An 18470-nucleotide genomic window follows, 5' to 3' on the forward strand; every position below is an offset into this window, starting at 1 on the left:
ACTCAACATTCCCATCCAGCTCAGATAACCCCTCACCCTCTTGTTTACAAAGTATCCATCTCCCTCTGCCATCTCCCAATGCCCTTTGAGGTCAAGAATCCCAAAGTCTTGCCAGCCACTAAAAGAAAACGTTTTTATCTAATCTACATCTTAAATAAGCAGCCCCTCCCCATCCCACTGAGAGGATGGACTGAAACTGGGAACATTTCATCCTGGGCAGCACCTTGAGTAATGTGGATCCTCCCTGTAGGTATGTTGCAAAGCCTACCTGAAGCGTCGTTGAGAATCTGTCGCTGCGGGTGTGCGCGATTTTGGCGCCGTTTAGAGGGGGCGGGTTTAAAACGCGATTTTCTCTAAGCTGTTCCAATCGAAAATGTTCAGCCTAGTTAATTAGTAACGAAAAATCGCTGGAAGACCCCGTCGCAAAAGCTATTATTAGGTTTAAAGGCCTTGAATAATAGTTATAGTAGTTTAAAAATCAATCTCTAAACCCGCGACCGCCAGCAACCGCAGGGTCTCATAAAGCAAACAATTGAAGTTAGGCTGTATAGTTTTACATTAAAAAGGGCTTCTAAAGATCCCTTTATACAAAGTTTAATATTGCGAGTAGCTCAATTTGGGCCCATTATATCTCGTGGAACTGTATTGTACAATTTACATGTATTTTCCATTTATACAAATCTACCGCAATGTGAACGTTCTAAACCAGCGTGTTCCACAGGGACCCACTGGAAAGCTGATTTAAATGGGCATTTATTTACAGCAATTAAACACTAAATTCCTTCCATTTGGCCTATAAATTAATGTAAATGAGATTTAAAAATCATGTTTTATTGTGAATTATTTGTGAATATTATTTGGACATTTAGGCTATTTAAAAATGTTAATCATTTATTAAGAAATGGATAGATGTTTAGATCTAGTAATTGAAGTCTGAAATTAGCTACAATTAGGTAACTAACTAATTATATGCTTTAATTTCAGGTCATCCAAGTAAGATTATTTTATATTTGTTTCAGAATGCTTCAATCTATGATAACTGAAAATTTCATGCAGTTCTCTTAATTTTTAAGAAAGTTATGGGCTTTTGACTGTTCACGATCACAGCTTTTTTGTTATGTCCATAGAAAATCAATAGGGAACAAGATGCTAATTTCCCAGTATGAAAATGGCCATAACTTTTTAAATACTTGAGATATGAAAGTGAATTAGGTGTCAAATTAAACTTATTTTTATGCTTTATCTGATGGGATAAATTACAGACTTGATTTTTAAAATCTCAAAATTTTGTAACATTGCTACTCCCTGGGACTCTATTCTGGTATTTCTGATGTGGACAGGACTCATAATCTTATGCTCTTCAGAATCGAGAGGACTGCTTGCTAAAAGGTAAACCAGGTATTTCAGATTGAAGTCGCCAACTCTTGTTTTGTTGAAGGAGCTAGTTACTAGCTGGAGCTTGGATACCTGAGCTGATTCATCCCTTGCCCTTCACCCCCACCGAAGACACAACTGTTACTCACGGTCACTGCTGTAGTCATCCACAAGGATGATTTCCTGGATCAGTCTGGATGGACTGCGGTTCAAGATGCTGTGGGAGTCAAGAAGTAGAGGCTGTAAATCACGAATCACAGATGGTGATGAGTCAGAGTACAGAAGTGAGATTGACTGATTGACCAAACGGTGCCAGCACAACAACCTGGCTCTCAACACCAGCAAAACCAAGCAACTGATTGCGGACTTTGAAAGGGGGAGGATAGGGACCCACAATCCTGTTTATATCAATGGGACGATGGTGGAAAGGGTCAAAAACTTCAAATTCCTGGGCGTGCATATTTCCGAAGAATTTCCCTGTTCCCAGAACACTGATGCAATTATAAAGAAGGCACATCAGCGCCTCTACTACCTGAGAAGTTTACGGAGAGTCGGTATGTCAAGGAGGACTCTCTCGAACTTCTACAGGTACACATTAGAGAGCATGCTGACTGACTGCATCGTGGCCTGGTACGGCAACTTGAATGTCCAGGAGCGCAAAAGACTGCAGAAAGTTGTGAACACTGCCCAGTCCATCACCGGTTCTGACCTCCCCACCATCGAAGGGATCTATTGCAGTCGCTGCCTCAAAAAGGCTACCAACATCATCAAATACCTACACCATCCTGTTCACACACACTATTGCCATCGGGAAAAAAGTACAGGAGCCTGAAAACTGTAACATCCAGGTTCAGGAACAGCCTCTTCCCCACAGCCATCAGGCTATTAAACACAACATCAAATAAGCTCTGAACAATAACAGTCTATTATTACTATTGCACTTTATCTGTTTATTTATTGTGTATATATATGGTCTATGGTCTATCGACACACTGAACTTTTATCTTCCGTTTTGTATTATGTTTACAAATTCTGTTGTGCTGCAGCAAGTAAGAATTTCATTGTCCTATCTGGGACACATGACAATAAAACTCTCTTGACTGTTAAATCAGTACTGGGTACCACCCCTCTGCCTCACCTCCTCCCCATCCCCCTGCCGTCAGCAGATGCACGGCTGTGAATTTCCACCATCCCGACCATGGCCTCTTTCCACTGCTGCCATCATTGGGATAAACAGAAGCCTGAAGTCAACACCACCAAGTTCGGAAACAGTTACTTTTCTACAAACATCACGCTCTTAAACCTGATATGTAGGAAGGAACTGCAGATGCTGGTTTAAACCGAAGATAGATACAAAAAGCTGGAGTCACTCAGCGAGTGAGTGCATCTCTGGAGAAAAGGAATAGATGACATTTCGGGTCGAGAACCTTCTTCAGACTCGATCCAAAATGTAACCTATTCCTTTTCTCCAAAGATGCTGTTTGACCTGCTAAGTTACTCCAGCTTTTTGTGTCTATCTTCGGTTCTTAAACCAAGCTGCACGACCCCCAGTCCCAGCTCGACAACAGAACACTGCAAACCCATCCCTTGCACTGACATAGATTCTGTATTGTGCTTTTGCACTAATGTATTGTATATTTTGCAAAATATTTTCCTTTTCACTATCATGCAGTAACTTATGATTCGTGTGTTGTCTGAGTTGTCTAGCTGAACCTCACTGTACTTGTGCATGTGGCAATAAACTCCACTGGACTTGACTTGGTTTGAAATCACCCCAAGTACCAGATTGTGTCTTCGGATCTTACAGCATACATCAATGCCATTTAGTTTGTCATGCCTGTGCTGGGGCTGTCAAACTAGTCCTATTCTCCTCAGCTCAGGAGAGCAAACTGAATTCCATTTTGAAACCAGCTCCCAATACCTCACTGACCAGAGGCAATGCTGCAGAAATGGAGGCCTTCATCTTCCCCATGGCTTGTGAGAGCCCCTGTCCCCAGTTAGTGACCCTCTTTTCAGCTGAGCCTAACCAAGGCATTACCAACCACTGGTGGTTGGTAAATGAAGCAGAGGAGGTTTAGCAGAACACTGTCTGGTTTTAATACCATTAGTTATAAGGAAAAGGTAGACACAAAAAGCTGGATTAACTCAGCGGGTCAGACAACATCTCTGGAAAAAAGAAATAGGTGACGGTTCGCGTCGAGACCCTTCTTCAGACAGATGTATTGACTTCAGACTTCAAATCTGAAGAAGGGTCTCGACCCGAAACATCACCTTTTCTCCAGAGATGCTGTCTGACCCGTTGAGTTACTCCAGCTTCTAGTGTCTACCTTCAGTTTAAACAAATATCTGCAGTTCCCTCCTGCACAGTTATAGGGAGAGGATGGACAAACTTGGGTTGCTTTCTCTTAAGCATCAGAGGTTGATGAAAGATCTGATATATGTATATGAAATTATGGGAGACAAGACTCCAGTACTTACATTAAAACTAGTTATATTGCTGTGTGGGATGACCAGATAAAGTGGATTGGGAAAGTAGATGAAAACATTTCTGAGCATCTAAACAATGGGAATTATTTTAAGAAATATTTCACATTACAAATTCAATTGAGAAATAAGCTTGTCTAGTAATGGGTAACTAAATAAGTTAATGATAATATTAATTTTTAAATAGTGTTGGTACAAGGAAAAAAAAACGAGGATTAGGAGTTTCAAGAAGCAGGAAAAAAGCTCTACAGACAAGAAAAATAAATAATTGCAAATATTAATGTTAACTTTCGTGGAGGCAAGGACAGAGATCTTTTAGGAACAACATAAGGCTGAGGCAGTAAATAAAATAACTGCACCAATTCTCTCTGCAGTAGACTCAGCAACTGCAGCAGAAATAATTAAGAAAGGATTAAAGTGGAACAGTTAACGTTTGCAATGATAAATTATTGGAGAAACGAAGGAGACAGAAATTGGACAAACCCGCTGGACCAGATGGCTTACATCCCAGGATGATGCATTTCTGGTTATCTTTCAAAATTCCCTGGATTCTCAGTCCGAACAGATCGGAAGGCAGTAAATATAACCTCATTAATCAAGAAGGAGGCAGAGAAAATATCGGAAACTATTGGCCAGACATCTGATGGCGGTGAAATGCTAGAATCAATTAGCAGGAACTTGGTAATGGGGGCTTTAGAAAGGCATAAGGTGATTAAGTTGTCAATAGGTTTTATGGAAGGAAACTCAAGTCTGTAAGATCTAAAAGGGAACTGTATAACTTTGGGGGGACAATGGATGTGTAAGGGTTTATAAAGGGCGTAGGCAGTTTTTGGAATATTATTGCATAAAATAATAGACTTGCAGGGTTGGGAAACTATGTAAGATGGATAGAGTACAGAATACGGGTAGATGGGTGGAGTACAGAAAACTGAGAATGGGAATAAAGAAGGTTGTCTGTAGCAAGGTGAGTGTCACTTGTATTACTCATGGGTCCTCAACTGTTCACTTGGATGGATGGACAGAATGAGATAATCCAAGTTTGCTGATGGAACAAAATTGCAATTTGATTTAAGTGTAAGGAGGTTTAAAGGAAGGATAAGGCCAGGTAATGTGAGTGGGAAGTTCGAGTTCACATATATTATCACAGGCACCAATTGGTACAGTGATATTTGAGTTACCATACAGCCATACGAATAAAAAGAACACAACACACAATAGAATTTAACATAAACATCCACCACAGTGGAATCAACATTTCTCACTGCGATGGAAGGCAATAAAGTTCAGTCAATCTTCCTCCTTTTGTTCACCGGTGGACGGGGCCTAGAACCCTCTGCAGTCGCCGCCACGGACGGCCCGATGTACAGGCCCTCTAGCTGGGATGATCAAAACTCCGATGTTGTGATGGATCGGAACACACTCTGCGGCTTGGAGTTCCCGAATCGGCCACTTATTACCGGAGACCGCGGCTTCCGATGTCCACAGGCCCCACTGGACGAAGCTCCAACACTGGCGATCCTCGACAAGAATCCCAAGGCTCCGCGATGGTAATTCCGCGCTGTGCCTGCTGCTGCAGCTCTGGGACGGTCTCCAAGAAAGGCCGCGAGGGGGGCGAAGATGCGACACAGAGAAAGATGGATCTCCATCCAGGTAAGTGACTGCAAATGGTGTCCCCCTATTCTCCTCCACCACCCGCCGTAAAAGACATACTGAGAAACATTAAAACATACGTTTAGACACACTAAAAATACCATAAAAGGCGAAAGGACTGACGAGCTGTTTGCGAGGCAGCCACTGCGGTGGCACCACCTGGTGTTCTGGCAGAAGATAGCACAGGGAGTGTAATTTGGAAAATAAGAAGTTGTTGACTTTGGTAGCAAGTGTAGAAATCAAGAGCTGCAAATGGTGAATCTTTGCATGCCGGTTCATGAGAAACCAATTGAACATCCAGGGCACCATTTGTAAGGAGGTTGATGTACCAGAAAGGCCTGCTGTGATTTTACAGGGAAGATAGACACAAAATGCTGAAGTAATGGGTGGCTCGGTGGCACAGAGGTAGAACTGCGGCCTTACAGCGTCAGAGACCCTGGTTCGATCCTGACTACGGGTTCTTGCGGAATTTGTACGTTCTCCCCGTGACCTGCGTGGGTTTCTTCAGGTGCTCTTCCCACACTCCAAAGATGTACAGATTTGTTGGCTAATTAGTTTGATAAAATTGTCCCTAGTGAGTGTAAAATAGTGTTAGTGTGCGGGGATTGCTAGTCGGCACGGGCTCGGTGGGCTGAAGGGACTGTTTCAGCGCTGTATCTCTAAACTAAACTAAGTTAAGCTCAGTGGGACAGGCAGCTTGTCTGGAGAGAAGGAATGGGTGACGTTTTGAGTCGAGACCCTTCTTCAGACCTTCTTCAGAAGGGTCTCGACCCAAAAGATCAAGGGTTGCCATCACGCTGAGTTACTCCAGCATTTTCTAACTTTGGTTTCTAAATTTTCTAAATTTTCTAAACCAGCACCTGCAGTTCCTTCCTACACATAGTGATTTTACAGGGTGTTGGTGAAACTGCACTTTGAATGCTGTGTGCAGTTTTGGGCTCTCCAACTCAGGTAGAATATACTTGCTTTCAGGTTGGCACAGCGTGGGTTCGTTTGGTTGATCGCTCAGGTACGGGGGTTGATGCATGAGAAGGGTATAAGTAGCAGTGGCCTAGACATGCACACATTCAGAAGTATGAGGGAGGATCTCTTTGGGACCCAAAACTCTAAAAGGGAGTGGGAGCTGATTCTAGGTGAAATGTTGTCAGGATAAGGGACCAACCATTTAGGATTGAGATGAAATATTTGTATGAAGAGGGCTTTAATATCTTGGAGATCTTTACGCAGAGGGCACAGATGGCGGCATGGTGGCGCAGCGGTAGAGTTGCTGCCTTACAGCGCCTGTAGCGCCGGAGACTCGGGTTCGATACCGACTACGGGTGCTGTCTGTACGGAGTTTGTATGCCCTCCCCGTGACCTGCGTAGGCTTTCTCCGAGATCCCACACTCCAAAGTTGTACAGGTTCGTAAGTTAATTGGCTTGGTATAAATGTAAATTGTCCCTAGTGTGTGTAGGGTAGTGTTAATGTGCGGGGGATCGCTGGTCGGCCCGGACTCGGTGGGCCAAAGGGCCTAGTTCCATGCAGTATCTCTAAACTAAAGTAAACTAACTTTACTAACAGTGGCTGGGCACACTGGAGCTGAAATGGATAAATGTTTCGCACCAATAGATGCAGGTGAGAATGACGGGTGGGAGGGGGGGAGAAGGGTGGTGATGAAAAGACCATATATCCCATTGCTTATGATTTGAGGCAGTACAGTTGCATGTGATTCATTGTGTAGTGAGTTACAAATGTACGTTAACACCCCATAACAGGATTGTGATTTAGGTCTGTAAATTAAATTATAGGTCCTTGCTCAGTGGCCCTTGAAAGGTGCTTTGCTCATTAACTTTCACCAGACCTATCTGCCTCCAATCATTCAGCAATAAGGACATTAGTACAAATGTAATTATTGGTGAGCAGGTCCTGGTAGTGTCACTGCATTTTTGGACAACACTTGACTTTCATCCATCACAACCCATGGTTTGTTCAAAGATTCTTATATATTTATTTGTTGTGGGATTGTGTTAAACAAGTAAGAATTTCATTGTTCAGTGCTGGTGCATATGACATGTGAACACTCTTGACAACTCTTTGATTCCACGACAGTTACATCATTTGGGGGAGTTTAATGCACCAGGGGGAAAAAAATCCATTTAAGAAACTCAGAAGGATATTCAAAAAGGGCATCAAGAAACAGGAGTGCAAATGCTGTAGGTACACAAAATTGCTGGGGAAACTCAGCGGGTGCAGCAGCATCTATGGAGCGAAGGAAATAGGCGACGTTTCGGGCCGAAACCCTTCTTCAGACTGGAGTGCAAATGCTGTTCCTGGTTAGGCTACTTTTCCACGGCACACTGCAGGAATAAACTGCAGATGATGGTTTAAACCGAAGATAGACACAAAATGCTGGAGTAACTCAACGGGACAGGCAGCATCTCTGTATAGAAGGAATGCGTGACATTTTGGGTCGAGACTTTTCTTCAGACTGGGTCTGGTGAAAGAGGGACACAGAGATAAGGAAGTGTAAGGTGTTAAAACAAGGCATCAAAGTGGGTGGAGATCAAGGAAAATGTAGAATTGTTAGCTGGGAGAAGGTATCAACAAATTAATCAGAAATACAAAGTAATCGGGGACAGTCAGAATGGTCGGAGAACTGGGAAGGGGAGAGGAGGAGGGAGAGGTAAAGCACGGGTTACTTGAAGTTAGAGAAGTCAATATTCATACCGCTGGGGTGTACGCTGCCCAATCGAAATAATAGATCCTGTTCCTCTAATTTGCGCTGGGACACTCTGATAATGGAGGAGGCCCGGGACAGAAAGGTCAGTGAGGGAATGGGAGGGGGAGTTAGTGTTTAGCAGCTGGGAGATCGTGGGGGTAGTCTGAAGAAAGGTCTCGACCCAAAACATCACCCATTCCTTCTCTCCAGAGATGCCGCCTGGCCCAGTGGAGTTACTCCAGCTTTCTGTGTCTATTTCCACAGCACAGTCCACTGGAATTGTGCAAAGTAGTTTCGAGGTTTGTAACTGTACAGGACTTACTCTTAATTAATATCAGCTCTGATACAAAGCAGCTCCAAGCCACAGGACAAAACCTCTCATGAAGATTAAGTTAAATCTGGTATCACCTGGCACTCCCACCAGAGCCCAAATCTATCAACGCATGAATTTACAGATTGCGAATATCTGCTCCAACATTATCTCACACTCCCACGCGCTCAGCATCTGCAAGCAATTAATGGCCAGATGTGATGATATATCAATAGTGCTGGTGACATTTATTTGGCGAGAGCGAAGAGGTTTAAAGGAGTGGTCTGGATGATGGCCGGCAGAGGTGGAGGAGGGGCGGAGTGCACGGCACAGTGGTATGGCCAGTTAATCCTGAACACCGCGATGCTCTAACCAAATCCTGCCTCTCCACTCCCCACCTATGATGACGATGATACTTTATTGTCACGTACCCAACTAAGTGCAGGGAAATTCTTTGTTTATGCAAAAAGTACACTAAAAAGTCGCCACAAAGTTACAAAAAGTACTCTTCCGTTCTTCGTCCCCCCCATGTCGAGTCCCCCTCTGTTCTAGACAGCTCCCCTCCTACGCCTGGTCCCCCTTTCTTCCCAGAGGCCCCCCTACACCAGGTCAAGTGAATGGAGATAACTAAATAATGCCAGAGAGAAAATGAATTAAAAAATTCCTTTGAAAATCTCAAACTGGGTCAGAGCAAATGAATAGGAAGGAACATCCCCCATTCCTTCTCTCCAGAGATGCTGCCTGTCCTTCTAAGTTACTCCAGCATTTTGTGTCTGTCTTCGGAGCAAATGAAGTTAGTGTCGGGCACTGTTGAAATGTATGGAAAGTGGCTGCTGATTTCTAAAGCGCAAAAACTGTTGCGATGGTGACTAGACATTTTGATTTAGTTTTCTTAAGAGATGTCAGCTGAACAGTAATGGTTGGCCAAGACCCCAGGGTGGCACAGTGGTGCAGAGAGTACAGCTACTGTCCCACTCTGACCTTGGATACTGTCTGTGCAGAGTTTGCACGTTCTTCCTGTGATTGCGTGGGTTTCTGCCAGAAGCTGCAGTTTCCTCCCACCTTTCCCAGATCGGCAGATTAATTGGACTCTGTAATTAGCCCCTGGTGTGTGGGTGAGTATCGTATGAGTGGCAGAATCTGGGAAGAGATGATGGGAATTTGAGGAAAGGAAAGCGTGTAAGACTGTTGCAGGCCCGTTTCCATGCTGCATGACTCTCTCTCCTTCTTGAATCATGCTGTGTGACCTTCTGGGGTTCATCGGGGATGGCCTTGGCTTAAGGGCTCACCCCTAGGACCCACAATGGAGCACTAACTCAAAGCAAGAGCCAAGGACTGAGCTAAAGATGTGCCAACTTTCTCACTCCCAAATAAGGGACAATAGGTCAAAATACGGGACAAATTCCTGACGGCAATTCGTTGACCGGCTGGGCCGTGGCTGGGTAAATGATGAGTTGGCCCGGGTGCGGGACTGCACACAGAGCCCAGCCGGCGGGCCAGCTGAGCAGTGTTGGTCCACGCGACGTCACGCGCAAATTCCGGAGCCCCATCCAACTCATGAACCGATGATCAGCCGTGAGAAGGAGGGGTGGTGGTGTCAGCGGTAAGCGAAGGTCCAAAGGTCGGACAGCTGGCTGGGCTGCCGACCGACGGGGCCACGGGCGAGGCGCTGCTGCTGCTGCACTCCATGGGCTGCACTAGGTCGGGACGGGTGAGGTGGGGCCGGACATGGCGTTCCGACCCGACAGTCCCTTCGACCCGAGTAGTAGCAGTCAAATACAGGACAAGGGCGGTCCCGTATGGGACACACCAATTTAGCCCAATATACGGGATGTCCCGGCTAATACGGGACAGTTCGCAACCCTAGTCACCAAGACAGGATCCATTCTGTGGCCTCCAGAGGCAGCAGCACTGTGACGGTATTACCATTGAAGTGCAGGTTGGCCGGTGGCAAGACAGAGGTTAATGTGCAAAATAATCTGGAATTCACAGGCCGTGCACCAGGCAGTTGATCCAAGTGCACAGGCAGCATAGAAAGCTACAGAAGCAACAGACTCATTTAATATAAATATGGTGTCACCCTTTGTTTCAATGGTCATCAGGCCCCAGTAAACTCAGCTCAGGAACAATGGAGTTAACAGGAATTGCTGTAAATGGTGGAGGTGGCTGATTCAGCTCTAAGTGATCATACTCACAAGGACAGAGCCATGCACAGCCTCCAAAGGTGGCAGTGAGGCAGCTCAGAGACCTCCGCACAAGCCTGACCTATGGCAGCTCAGCGCCTCAGGTTGAACCTCACCCTCCAGATCTCAACAGTCACGCCTCACCTGAGTGAGAACCAGCTGGAGGTAGCACTGGGGAACACCGACACAGAAGGATCCATGGGTAAACCATAACCAAACGTGTTGTGGTACACGAGCACTGACCGAGCCATCCCAACGGACCAGGGGCAGGTTGTGAGTGAACCAACACCAAAGATAAACCTACTGGACCTCGTGCTCACCAATCAATGTTGCCGTGTAACACACAGTGAGGGTATTTGGGGGAGGGACCACACGGAGCCCCGTGGCAGGTCCCTGCGTTGGTGGGGCCGCATGGCCGGACTCTGGGTCGGAGCCGCGGAGGTGTCAGGAGTGGACCTGGCGGTGATCGTTGAGGAGGTCGGTGCGGGCAGTCCAGGATGGGCGGCGTGGGAACCAGAGGGCGCACTGGAAGAAACAAATGAGGATCTGGTGTGACGGAGGTGGGGGGGGGGGGGGGGAAGAACAAAGGTGGACCTGGCACGGGATACTTTGTAACTCTGTCGCCGCCCTTTATGTGGCCACTATTTACAAACCTTGGTTATGCAAAAAAAAAGTAATTTCACTATGATTTGTCACATGTGACAATAAAGTATCATTCATTCATCATTCAAAGTTTCATTCATTCATTCATTCATTCATTCATTCATTCATTGCGCAAAGCTGTTGGAGACATGGTCTTGTCTTCACACTGACTGCATTCCCTGTCCACCATTAGATGCTTTCAATCAACTCCTCATCTCCTCCTCCATCAACCACCATCAGATCCTCCTCAACTCCTCCTCTCCTGCTTTCCCCAATCACAATCTAACTGTCCCAAACAGCACCTCATGCCCTCCATCCCACTCATTCCCCATCGGACCTTCACAACCCGGGTGTCAGGGGTTATAGGGAGATGGCAGGAGAATAGGGTTGAGAGGGGAAGATAAATCAGTCATCATTGAATGGCAGAGTAGACTTGATGGGCCGAATGGCCTAATTCTGCTGCTATCACATGACATATGACCATGACTCTCCTCGCACACACTCTCCCCACTTAAAATCAAACCCTCGTGAACCTCATCACCTCCCCAACTACCATCAGACCACCCCAACCATCCCCTCATCCCCTCCTCCTCAAACCACACCAGACCCTCCCAAACACCCCCCATTAACCATCAGGCCCTCCAAACATTACCTCTCCCCTCCTTCCCCAATACCAACATCTCCTCACCACATTCCTCCTGACCATTCAGACATTCCCAATCTTTTCCTCACCTCCTTCCTTCCCAGCACCCCACAGATCATCCCCAACCATCTCCTCTCCCCCCCTCCTACCCCATCTCACCTTCAGACCATCCAGAAAATCCCCCCACCGTCTTCCTCCACAAGCACCATTAGTTCCTCCCAACCATCTCCTCACCTCCTCCTATTCCAACCATCAGACCTTTCCAACCATCTCTTCACCCCCTCCCTCCCCAATTACCAAATGACCATCCCAACAGTCCTCTCACCCCCTCTCACTGCAACCACCATCAGACCCTCCCATCTTGACACGTCCCTCCTCCCAACCACCTTTGACTCCCTTCCAAATCAACTGCTCTTGTCCGCCCACCGTTCCCCTCCAAATCTTGACAGCCCAACCCCCCTGTCGATGGTTGAGTCAACAGCGGTGACTGGGACTTGGCTATATGGCACATCGTGGTAATATGACACTCCGCCGCATTTTGCACCTATTCTTGTGAAGCAGGCTCCCAGCTCAAGAGGTCTCCTGCCTTGAGGTGAGATCCCCCTGAAAGGCTTCCCGGAATTAGACCCTGGAGGATGGGGTGTGTGCCCATCTCTGCAAGCCTTGGGGTGATGGGGTTATGTGACTTCACCTGGGTCAGGAGTCCCAGGTCCCATCTCCTGGGGTGGGGTGGGGTGGGGTGAAGTCAATTGCTGCAGGTCTACCAGCTCGGGGCATACATGGCATTTTGGATGAATGTGGATGGGACCGAGGGCCTGTCTCTACCACCCCTTCCACACGGCCTGGTGCAGGACATTTAGGAAACCCTGCTCTTGCAGTTCATAGTAAGAGCCGTGCACAGAGCTTCCCTCTCGTACGCAGAGTAGGGCCTCGATGCCATTCATAGCATCGGTCTGGTGAATGAAGAGGGCATGATTCCTGTGTTCTGGGGGAGTTTTAAGATGGCTTTACATAGCACTACCTGGGAGGGGATCTGCTGGACCTGTCCTGGAGGCTCTCTCGATCTTCACGGACGCCCACCGAGTTGAAGCACTCACCTTTTGACGGTGCGGAGGAGCGTGGAGCGCGCCTCATTGTGAAACGTGACAATGACGCTGGTCGGCGGCAGGTCCTCGTGGTAGTGGAGAGAGGAACACCTGAAAAACAGTCAGAAGCAGGAGCTGAGAGCTGAGCTGGAGGGAGAGGTGGAGGGGAGGCTGCCACCTATGGTGTGGGTGATCACAGGATTATCATCACCCTTTGGACAAAATAACTACAATATTAACACTAAAACTCTGATAATACTATCAATATTAACACTAAAACTCTCATAATCACATTGCTTGGAAATCTGATGGTTTGGGTATCTGATTCATTAGGTAGTGTTTCCAATGCTCCCTTCCAACACACTGGGACACTTGTTCCTGCGTTTCCTTCAAACACAACAGGGTTTTTATCCATCCCTACCTCAATGAGTTCAGGGCCCGCCACGGCGTGGAGCTTTTCTTCCGTCGCCTCGCCTCTGTGCCTTCCTCTATGGGAATGAGTCCTCACCACCTAGCGATGGCACCTTCTCCCGTCTCCACCAGTCCCCCTCCTCTTGGAAGCCCCTGGACGGCCTTCTACCCTTTTTAGACCTCTTCCTTAATTTTAAAGTCCCTGCCTCTCAGTCTGAAGAAAGGTCTCGACCTGAGATGTCACCTATTCCTTTTCCCCAGAGATGCTGTCTGATCCGCTGAGTTACTACAGCTTTTTATGTCTATCTAGGGTTTTCATTTGCTTGCTTCCTTTAAACACACCAGAACCCTGGTTCCTGTGCTCCCTTCAAACACACGGTGGTACTCTACATTTCCTCTATATTTCTATTCTACATTTATCCTCTATTCTACATTTTCCTTGACCTTCGTCCCCTTTGATGTCTCGTTTTCACACCTTACCCTTCCATATCTCTGTCTCTCCCTCTCTTCTGAAGAAGGGTCTCAACTCGGAATGTCACGCATTCCTTCTCTCCAGAGATGCTGCCTGTCCTGCTGAGTTTTACTCCAGCTTTTTGTGTCTATCTTTGGGGTACTCAATCCTGAGCTCTCATTGAATACACCAGAGCCCCAGTTCCTGTGCTCCCTTTAAAATCATCTAGTCTGTTGGAAAAATTATATGGCAATCCTGCTCCACCAAAGCCCTATTGTGCTGGGTTATCCAACTTCTCCTGTATTTCCATTTCCAAACACTTGTGCATAGAGCAATACAAACTGAAAGAAATCAAACAATCCACATTTCCAGTTAAATAATTAAATTTACTTCAAAACTGACCAAATTTTGCTTTGTATCTCCCTTATAGTCACAGACAGATAGCTTCAGCCCAACTGGTCAATGCTGACCAATTTGCCCCATCTAAGCTAATCCCATTTACCCACATTTGACTCGTATCCCTCTCAATCTTTCCTATCCATGTAACTCTCCAATTGTTTTCTAAATGTTATCGCACCTCCCTCAACTACTTTCTCAGGCAGCTCGTTCCATAAATCCACCCCCCTCTTTGTGAAGAGGTTGCCCCCAGTTTCCTAACAAATCCTTCCCTCGCACCTTTAACCTATGCCCTCTAGTACTTGCTATCCAACCATATGTAAGGGACTGTGCACATTCATCCAATCTATGCCTCGCAAGATATAATCGAGCAGAATATGCCACCCCTTAATCTCCTATGTTCCAATAAATAAATTCCTCACCGGCCCAACCTCTCCCTATAACTCAACCCTTTGTTTAATTTAGTTTTTTTAGTTTAGAGATACAGTGCAGAAACAGGCCCTGCGGCCCGCCAAGTCTGCAGCGACCAGCGATCCTCGCACAGTAACACTATCCTACACACTAGGGACAATTTTACATTTATACCAAGCCAATTAACCTACAAACCTTTACGTCTTGGGACGAGGGGAACGTACAAACTCTGTACAGACAGCACCCGTAGTCGGGATCGAACCCGGTCTCTGGCGCTGTGAGCGCTCTTTGATTCTGGCAATATCATAGAGCATAGAATATAGAACATAGAATGTGAAATATAGTACAGCACAGGAACAGGCCCTTCAACCTACAATGTATGTGGTGATCATGAAGCCAAGTTAAACTAATCTCCTTTGCATGTAACCCTTGAGGCCCTGCATTTCCAAGTCTAGAAGCCTCTTCAAAGCCACCGTCATATTTGCTTCCTCCACTATCCCTGGCAGTGTGTTTCTGGCACCCACCACTTCTGCCTGCTTCACCCACCTTAAAGTTATGCCCTCTAGTCTTTGACAATTCAACCTTGGAAAAAAGGTTCTGATAGTCTCATATATATATATATTTTTTTTTTAAATGGTACTTGACTGTAAGGAAAATTCATTTTGTTGTCTCTAATATGAAATAATGACAATAACTTGAATACAATACAATCCAATACAATATCTGTGACTCTCATCAGTTTATGTACTTCGATCAGGTCTCTCCTCCACCACCGATGCTCCGGAGAAAATATTCCAAGTTTGTCTAACATCACTTTATAGATAAATACCCTCTAACCCAAGCTGCATTTTGGTGAATGTCTTCTGCACCCTTTCCAAACCCCCCACATCCGTCCTGTAACGGAGCAACCAGAATGCACACAATATTCTAAATGCTGCCTGGTCAAAGTTTTATAAAGCAGGACTCTTATATTCAAGCATACTAAATGTCTTTTTTACTACTCAATCTATTTATATTGCCTCTTTTAAGGAGCTATGAACTTGGGCATCAAGATCCCTCTGTACATCACTGCTGTTAAAGGTCTAGCCATTAGAAACATATAAAATAGGTGCAGGAGGAGGCCTTTCGGCCCTTTGAACCTGCACCCGCCATTCATTGTGATCATGGCTGATCATCTACAATCAGTAACCCGTGCCTGCCTCCTCCCCATATCCCTTGATTCCGCTAGCCCCTAGAGCTCTATCTAACTCTCTTTTAAATTAATTCAGTGAATTGGTCTCCACTGCCTTCTGTGGCAGAGAATTCCACAAATTCACAATTCTCTGGGTTAACTGTGTACTTTCCTCTTATAATCAATCTCCTAAGTACAACACTTCACATTTACTCAGAATAAACTCAGATTAAACATTTCTCCATCCATATCTGTAATTAAATCCTGCTAGACACAAAATGCCGGGATAACTCAGCGGGACAGGGTAATGTTTTTGGTCGAGACCCTTCTTCAGACTGAGAGTCAGGGGAGAGGGAGACATATAGATATGGAAGGGCAAGGTGTGGAAATGAGAGATCAAAGGGGATGATGACCAAGGAAAATGTAGAAAGGTTCATTGTTGGCTGACGGGAAGCTGACAACGAAGCATACAAACAGTAAAATTAATCAGGAGGACAATTAAACTAGTCGACCAAGGGTGGGGGAGGGATGGAGAGAGGTGGAAAGCAAGGGTTACTTGAAGTTAGAGAAGTCAATATTCATAGCGCTGGGGTGTAAGCTGCCCCAACGACATATGTGGTGCTGTTCCTCCAATTTGCATTGAGCCTCACCATGACAGTGGAGGAGGCCCAGGACAGAAAGGTCAGTGTGGGAATGGGAGAGGAGGTTAAAGTGTTTAGCAACCAGTAGATCAGGTGGGCGACGGACCGAGCGGAGGTGTTCAGCGAAACGATCTCCGAGCCTGCGCTTGGTCTCGCCGATATATAGGAGTCCACACCTGGAACAGTGGATACAGTAGATGAGGTTGGAGGAGGTGCAAGTGATCCTCAGCCTCACCTGAAAGGACTGTCGGGGTCCTTAATATATCCAGCTATATCCTTTCACAGCCTTCCTTGCTGTCCACAACAGCAGCATGGTGTATTGGTGTCTTCTGTAAATTTACCAACCAATCCATCTACATTTGCATCCAAGGTAGACAAAAGTGCTGGAGAAACTCAGCAGGTGAGGCAGCATCAATGGAGCGAAGGAAATAGGCGGCGTTTCGGGTCGAGATCCTTCTTCTTCATTTGCATCCAAGTCGTGTATGTATTTCAAGGACAGAGGTCCCAGCACAGATCCCTGTGGAACACCACTAGTCGCAGAACTCCAGCCAGAATACCATTCCACCATCACCCTCAATCTTCTGCAGCTAAGCCAGTTCTGAATCCAAACTAATTCAAATTTCCAGGTTCGGATGGAGGAGAATTTGATTGAGTCTATGCTCCCATGCCTATGCTACCATACCTATGCCTATGCTTAGTTTAGTTTAGTGATACAGCGCGGAAACAGGCCCTTCAGCCCACCGAGTCTGCACCGACCAGCGATCCCCACACATTAACACTATCCTACAAACAGCAAGGATAATTTTATATTTAGACCAAGCAAATGAACCTTGAAACCTGTACGTCTTTGGAGTAAGGCAGTAGCTCTACCGCTGCCTCACTGTGCCGATCCTTTCAGTTGAGAGAGTTTCTGTGGGTGCTGATGGAGCAGCCCTGCTTTCTGCATTGCTTGCATGGTAGAACACTGGAGCTGTGGTGTGTGTCAGTGTTAAACAGAGTGAATGTGCAATCAAGTTAGATTGTCATAAGGTCATACTCCATCGGGAGATGTCTTTGCTAATCCTACCTCCTTCATTTGCATCCAATAGGTTAATGTTTATAATATAAAGCCAGGGTCCCACCACCGACCAGATTACAGACTTCCAATCGCCAAAACAATGTCACGGGTAGGTGGCTGGACTTTCTCTTGTTGGAAAGTCATTGCCTGGCTCTTCTGTGGCTCAGTGTTTCTCATAACTATCAGCAGATGCCTGAATGTTTTCCCGGTCTTGATGCCTGCAGGCTGCTTCAATTAGTTTAGTTTAGTTAAGAGTCACAGCGCGAAAACAGGCCCATCAGCCCACCGAGTCTGCGCCGACCAGCGCACTGGCACTATCCTTCGCACACTAAGGACAATTTACAGTTTTCACCAAGTCCAAATCAATCTACAAACCTGTTCGTCTTTGGAGTGTGGGAGGAAACTGAAGATCTCGGAGGAAACTCACGCAGGTCACGGGGAGAATATACAAACTCCGTGCATACAGCACACGTAGTCGGGATCGAACCCGGTTGTTGCTGAGGAATTTAGCCTTGTGCAATGGTCAGTGAGCATCCCCACTTCAGTGATGGAGGAGAGTCACCGAGGAAGTAGCTGAAGCTGGTGGGGTCTGAAATACCTCCTCCCCCCCCACACCCCTCCGAGGAACTCCTGCAATAACCATATATAACAATTACAGCACGGAAACAGGCCATCTCGGCCCTACAAGTCCGTGCCGAACAATGATGACCTGGGGCTGAGATGATTGACTCACAACAATTGCACACTATCTCGATTTGGGTGGGCCATGCCTCTAACCAACAGAGTGATTTCCCCCGACTGCCATTGACCACATTTACTGCTTTGTAGCCACACTGAAGCCATCAAATGCTGCCTCGATGTT

At 46.2% G+C, this 18470-nt stretch overlaps 1 protein-coding gene across 3 annotated transcripts in view; it reads right to left on the bottom strand.

The window, feature by feature from the left end:
* The window catches only part of galnt16 (polypeptide N-acetylgalactosaminyltransferase 16), a 139172-nt gene that overhangs the window by 52126 nt on the left and 68576 nt on the right, over window positions 1-18470 (bottom strand). For 2 of the 3 annotated variants that reach the window (XM_033026640.1, XM_033026642.1), the window contains exons 3-4: window positions 13083-13181; window positions 1524-1591 (exon numbers count right to left, since the gene is read on the bottom strand). In XM_033026640.1, the coding sequence (XP_032882531.1) occupies window positions 1524-1591; window positions 13083-13181 (167 nt within the window). The remainder of the gene's footprint in view (window positions 1-1523; window positions 1592-13082; window positions 13182-18470) is intronic. The other variant, XM_033026641.1, reaches the window with a different exon arrangement.

Source organism: Amblyraja radiata, chromosome 9 (assembly GCF_010909765.2).
Source record: "Amblyraja radiata isolate CabotCenter1 chromosome 9, sAmbRad1.1.pri, whole genome shotgun sequence".
NCBI classification, from domain to species: Eukaryota; Metazoa; Chordata; class Chondrichthyes; order Rajiformes; family Rajidae; genus Amblyraja; species Amblyraja radiata.